We start from the raw sequence: 6,614 nt of genomic DNA, 5'->3' as shown, positions 1-6,614 counted from the left end.
ATTGCCGCACTGACCCAGCTGTAGTGTTATTATTCCTCTGGGCATTGTGCTTATTATCGTGTTCCACTGGTTCACTAACCAACGATTTCTTCGAAGCAAGTAGTTTTAGTTCAACGCGAACACAGGTAAAACAAACAACTGCTCCGAACTTTTTCAACTAACTTGTGTGTTTCCTTTTCGTTTGCGTTGCTTCGATTCATTTGTTGTACTCTTTTAAATAAAATCGTTTACTGAAATGTCGCTTCACTCCTCTCGGATCAGGGTTGTGTTGAATGCTGAACCAAAAATGTACATATTCACCACTGCATTCGGGGGTCTTTTTCGATCGGCAGATAGAATTAAGGCGAATAAAATTTTTCGGCTGTTGGTATTTTATTATTTTATTGTTTGTGCCAAAAGCATGGTCTAAAAACGGAATTGGTTTAGAAATATTCGTTAATGAACGCATAAAATATGCCACACCTCAGCAGTACAAGACGCAACCCTGTCTTTGACGTTCAAAGTAAGGCTCTCTTCTTCACACCTTCGCGGTGAATAGCAAATACGTTCTTGGCATGGCGGAAAGAAGTTACGCTTGCTTTCCCGTCTGTTATTAAAAAGTCTCCGTCGCTATTGAACAACCTGGTGAATTTGTTTATTTGGGTGGAAAAGGTAGAAGTGGTTTTTCGTTTTGGTACAAAATAACACGTCTGGTAGTTTGGGCAGCAGGCAGCAGCAGGCTACGAAAACTTCTAAAACCCGAATCGAATTACGTGAATCCATCCTGGTGTCCTGTTGTTCCATCTGCTTTTCATTGCTTAAAAAGGGTAAAAAAGTTGCACGTTGCGTACCGTGTGTGTGTTAGCGGTTTATCTACACTTGAGTTTCCGATTTTTATCGTTCGCGAACTGTTTTCATACAAAGGCTTTCCAAACGCGCACCGAAACAGTGCCCGAGTGTGGTGAGTAGTGAGTGACGCGGTAACGATGCGCTTCTCTACTGAAGGTGAATAGTCTGATTTTCACGTTTTTCTTTCCATTGCAGCGAAGCTGTAGATTGGATCTGCTACAGTTCGGGAACGTTCCTATGAAAGTGGTATCCTTGTAAACGCTTCTCGATGCTGAGTAGTAAAGATTTGAGTAGTACACAAAAACCCAACATTGGCACCAGCCAACAAGTGCCGGGAAACCGCCGAAATGCGATAGATGTCATAGATCTTCTTAGCGACGATGACGAGGAAGGGGCATCCTCCAGGCACGATGCCAGCCGCCGTAGCGATGAGCCTCAAATGCATGCCTCTAATAAACGCTTTGAAATGAAACCCATATGTGTGCGAAAGTCGCACACCAACAGTTCTCCCCTTGGCCATCAATTTACGTATGCCCGACGTTCGATTCACGCAATGGCGGAGCGTCTTGTTGTAGTTCGATCACAGCAACAAGAGCATGCACATTCAACACAATCGCCTTCCACCAGTGGAATCATTTTGAACCGGACATACAGCAAAAAATCTTCCAATAACAGTTCCACAGGCTCCAAGAACATGTACGAAGTTTTCGATCTCACTTCTTCGGATTCAGTACGTGACACGAGAAACTGCCTACCATTGCTAAACAACAGAAACTCAGAGAGCAGTAGTCGTGGAGTAATTCGTTCTACATCACCCAGATATGCACGTAAGTTTATTAGGGCTTACTTCTTCTTCTCTTCCTCGTGGTATTCAGTCACTTAATTTGCTGTGGTTTGTGTTTTTCCTCGCAGCACCTGTTATTGACATAACTGGCAGCAAACGTACCGAGCAACGGCCGAGTTTTGTTCGCCGATCGTTTCATAAACCGTCTACATCGAGCTCAGTTGTCACAACCATCGATTTGGAACAAGAATTGTCGGCTGATAATGAGCCTACTTCTCCGACCGTGAAAACACATGACAAGAACGATGCATCGAGTCGCTTGTCACCGGCAGTTATTGCGACAGATACACTGAGTGTTCCATTGGCCGAAATGAGAAAACAATCGGTCTTAGCTGAGCACATGGATGTTTCTGATGGAGAGGAGATAAACCTGGAGCTGTTGGACGGAACGGAACAACCAGTCGTTGGGTGTTCGGCCAGAGACACTGTTTCGCTCGTTGAACGATCACCAAAAGATCCTTCTATCGAAGGCGGTGTTCCCGATGCGCAAGAGCAGTGCCGTTCACCGGAGGCACCGGATGATGGTAGTTCGATGGAAAATTCGTATGGCGACGTGTCGAGTTCCGGATGCGCAAAATATTCCTCCACGAAACACAGCTTAGGCCATCGACAGGGTGAATGTCAGCGAAGGCAGTCGATGAACGAGTTCGATCTAAAACTGGCAGAAATCAACGAAACCATGTCACCGATGACGCACAAGGATCGGGTCGAACAGTGGCGCGTTACGGAGGAAGACCTCCTTCACTCGATTCCAACGAAGTCACAAATCGAAGCTAGTAGTTTGGGTCCCAAGCGTTCATTCTTCGAAATGGTGCACATCTCCAGCGATGAAGATTCGAATGATCAGGAGGCGGAACCGGGTTCCAGAGGCAGTTTGTTGGCAAACAAAAAACGACGCTCTGGTTCAAAAAGTTTCCCTGAAACATCGCGTTCGCTGGACGACGGCAGCGACTTGGATTTTCGTAAAGATCAAATTAACCCGGAAATTGATAAACGACCAACTGCCCAGCCAACCATGATCGTAGAAAGAAAAAATTACCACAAATTACCGATCCGGTTTCGTCCTTGCGATGGGTGCTATCTCGCATCATCGAGGGATAAGTTAAAGATATGTGACCGATCGAGCTCTTGTGATTGCCGTCGTTGGCAATCGTTCCAAGTTGGACAGTCGATTGTTCCGGAAAATCGTAGCAAGGACAAAGCCTATGCTCAGTTGCTGAGTAGGGATAGGGAGCGTGATAACTTCCTTAACTACTTGCGCATCAGTCCGTTCCATCGGGCGTCCCAACAACAACACACTGCCGATGGAAGCAGGACAAATCCACCCTACCCCCTAACGGAGCCGATGGCAACTGGAGCAGGCATTAGTGTCCCTCAAACTGAAGCCAACTTTGCTAAAGCTTCGGCTGGGACGGTAAAGAACAAAGTCAAGCACTCGGTTCAGCGCGTTATTCACAGGAAAACGCGCCCAAAGCCGAAGAAAAAATCATCTACCAAAAGCAAACCGCATTCGTCCATTATTGCCAGCAGCGGTATTCTTGGCGTAAGGCGGCTTGTATTACGTAGCTCACTGCGAAGCGGTAAGATTATACGTTATCGCAGTACGTTTGTAGGTTTGCGCCAAAACTCACGAGCGAAAGCACCCAAGCCTCATCCGGGCAAAGTGGAAGCGGAAGTTCCACCTTCCCCCGTTGACATGAAGGTTGAAAACACGGTGCAATCAAAAGAGGAAATCACCACCGATTCGCCCGCATCGCACACTCCATTCCATCCACAGGATGAAGGGAAGCGTCTGCAGCACTCACTGCCACCAACATTGCCACCATCTTCGTCGCCGGTGATTCGAAAGTCGAAACGTTCGCACCAGCCAACCGTCAAATCGCTGCGATGTTCTGTCGATAGTGCCGTTAGCAGTTCGACCAGTGCCGACATTCATGAGAGTAAACGATCAAAAGAGTGCCAGACGACGGAGACACTACTACCATGCGTACCGGTGGCACCAGAGCCTCCGCGGTGTATGAACGATGGTAAACCAACGAGAAACCCATTGAACCGATCCGAGGGCGAGGTTCTGAATGCGTTCCTGCTCGACGAACAGCTCATCGTGGTACAGACGGGACTGGTGAGTTTCTGGAAATACTCCCGACTAAGTGTGCTGCTGGGAGTGAAACAAGAGTGGCAACGCATCGCCCAACAGCAGCGATGGGTGTGTGGTGAGTGACTTCTAGTTCTTTTGTTCCGTTATCTTTTTGTGCTTCTGCAGTAACCGATTACTTTTAGACGCCGAGCTCGACACACAGAACGCCAACCGTATCGGTTACAACGATGGCAATCCACACTACCTGGAACCGAGGGCACGAAATTTAAAACACGATGAATCGCGAGCCTGCCCGCTGGCCTCGGTCTACGTTAATGCGTATTTTCTCGATGTGCACCTAAAGTATCCGGACCAACGGAACGATGCAGCGGCAGATGCGGATCAAGGACAAACTGCTATCGACGGTAGTGATTTGGACGAAAGTGGTGTTTACGAGCAAATCATACGATTGAAATCCTATCAGCTGGACACTATAAAAAGGTGCTATTGCGCGCATTTGAGTATTTACAATACGAAAAGTAATTTGTTGGTTCAAACAAACAAAAATCTATTACCTTTCCAGTGCCCTCGAAGACGTACTTTTCGTGCCGCTGCCAAACTCGCGCTACTTCATCGTCTGCTGGTACGAGCACATCTCCGAGCTTGAAGCGCGGACGGGGCTGTGCAAATACAGCTTGACGCCCGACCTGGAGACACTAGCGAGCATCCGTGAATTTCCGATCGTAAGACAGAAACTGACCAGTTTGAGGTGTGTGAACGATAAAAAGCTACTGGGGCTTGGTGAATCGACGGTACACATATGGTGCTACGAAAGCGGGTCTTTGTTGCGTACGATCGATCTGAAGATCACTCTCGGACTTGTCATCGGCAGTTTTTTGCACGAAGAAGAGGTAGGCCGCCATTTCTTTCGGCACAGAAACCATTTTTTTTACTACGTTCTTTTTCGACCACAGATGATAAGTACACTGTTTCTGATGCAACTGCAGAAGTTGCCGACATCCAGCGAAAACAATCGGAAACGCATCAAAATGATCGCCATTAATTTACACACAGCCACCTGGTATGTTGGGCACAGCTTCGACATTGCTCTTACTTCAACGCGGTAAGTGAAAAGCGCTGGCGCTTTGTGCCATTAGAGAATTGCTTTTTGAGCCCAGGATTTCGTTTCGCTTCCCTTAGAGTGACGGGAGAAAGTCAAGTTCAAAGTTCCGCTGCCGTTGACGATCGCCAAACCAGTCAACGGTACTGCGTGACTTTTCAGAGCGGGGAACTGTTGCTCATCAACCTGAGCGATCCGACTGTCTGCTGGACGAACCATAAAAAGCTGGAGAAGGATATTCTGCACGCGGAAGAGAACTCCTTTCACGTCTGTTCGCGCTTACGTAGCAAAACGGGTGAAGTTTATCGGCCGAAAGAACGGTTACTGAATGTGTACAACTGGCACGATGGACGCGATCTTTTGCTATACAGTGATCAATGTTTGTCCATTAAATCGATTGACGAGTACATGTTGGAGTGCAAATGATCGAAGAAAGTGGATACCGATGGGAGGTGTAAAAATGTTAGTATTTTGCTTATGTTTGCGTTTGCGTTCAGAAGTTTATTAATCATAATTACATAATTTCAATTAAATGTGAGATTTTTTTCACAACTTTGCAAGAGAGCTTGTAGAACAAATTCGTACGATCTTAAATGACACTTGTATGTTCACCTCGACTTGATAAGCGGTAACACGAACGTGCTGTTAAGGATAATATTTATTTGTGTTACATTTTTTCCCTTAGGTGAAAAGTGAGGTAAAATGAATTCAGTTCTATAATGTAAAGAGAATTCGACAAAGAAAAAATGAAGTAACGGCTTCATTCCTTGATTTCAGAATAAAATATTCGATTGATGTACATATGTATGAAACAAAAGTGCTGGTAAATTGCGAAAAAGTTTGATAGGGCTTGAAAAACATGATTGCACAACACAATTTTCATTGTAGATAACGTTCTCAGCGTGTAAATCGAATAAATGGTTACGATAGGAATCGGTGTCAGTTATTGCGGAGTGGAGGTTACCGAAAGGAATCAATCTTGTATGCTCTAACTTGCTAGTACTGATGTATGTTTCTGCGGCAAGTTACAAAATGCAAGCTGCGAGGTTCGATGAAACATCGATCAACCCAATAAAGGTGCCAAGGTTAGAACATATTTCCTTATGTTCTCTTTTTACATATTCAAAACAAACTGTCCATTGTTTAACGGTTCCTTCGATCGGGGGGTAGGAATGGTTTCCTCTCTGGTGCTTCAATGTTCATTTTAAACACATTAATCAAATTAAATTTTATACGTAATACAGTGAGGTGATAAATCAAAACGGTTAGGTGATAGTCGGGTTTGGTTTTAAAATTCATCTTTGTTTGTTGCACGGCCTTATTGTTTTATTGTTATTCCATACGACCTTAGCAGAGTTTTCGAAAAGAAAATTTCGAAATACCACAGTTTACATTTGTGGACAGTGGACTGTGGCCATACATTTTGTTTACTTTTGAACATGCTAATCTTCTTGCAGTATGTTATTGTTATTTTTTCTTGTATGGAAGTGAAAACATTGTAATATACTAGTTACTAATACTGTCTCCCATCGCACTGGCCATTTACGCATAGCACGTACGCGGAAGCTTGAGATCACTCCCTTTGGCCAATTTTGTTTTCCTTATTTTGACAGCTTCCATTTTCGACATCAGCGTAGCGCGATGACTGAGCCGACATGTTTGCATTGCGTGTTGCGGAGTGAAATGTTTTTGTTGATGCCACACCAACTCGCTCAGATGGTAAATGTTTTGCATCAACTAGAGTA

At 45.1% G+C, this 6,614-nt stretch overlaps 1 protein-coding gene across 1 annotated transcript; it reads left to right on the top strand.

The window, feature by feature from the left end:
• Positions 1-1,096: 1,096 nt before the first annotated feature.
• LOC128276407 (uncharacterized) lies at positions 1,097-5,706 on the top strand. The gene is made up of 6 exons (XM_053014868.1): positions 1,097-1,655; positions 1,741-3,885; positions 3,953-4,250; positions 4,333-4,660; positions 4,724-4,872; positions 4,950-5,706. Exons 1-6 carry the CDS (start codon positions 1,097-1,099, stop codon positions 5,293-5,295), a joined length of 3,825 nt encoding a protein of 1,274 aa, XP_052870828.1. The 3' UTR covers positions 5,296-5,706.
• The last annotated feature ends 908 nt before the right edge of the window (positions 5,707-6,614 follow it).

Source organism: Anopheles cruzii, unplaced genomic scaffold (assembly GCF_943734635.1).
Source record: "Anopheles cruzii unplaced genomic scaffold, idAnoCruzAS_RS32_06 scaffold01128_ctg1, whole genome shotgun sequence".
NCBI classification, from domain to species: Eukaryota; Metazoa; Arthropoda; class Insecta; order Diptera; family Culicidae; genus Anopheles; species Anopheles cruzii.
This window is presented reverse-complemented; position numbering and strand designations above follow the sequence as displayed.

Bases quoted from the DNA above. Each gene is read 5' to 3' on its own strand.
- LOC128276407 (XM_053014868.1), top strand. From the start codon at position 1,097: ATGCTGAGTAGTAAAGATTTGAGTAGTACACAAAAACCCAACATTGGC. The intron at 1,656-1,740 runs GTAAGTTTATTA...TTTTCCTCGCAG, and splicing joins TACATCACCCAGATATGCAC to CACCTGTTATTGACATAACT. The intron at 4,661-4,723 runs GTAGGCCGCCAT...TTTCGACCACAG, and splicing joins GTTTTTTGCACGAAGAAGAG to ATGATAAGTACACTGTTTCT.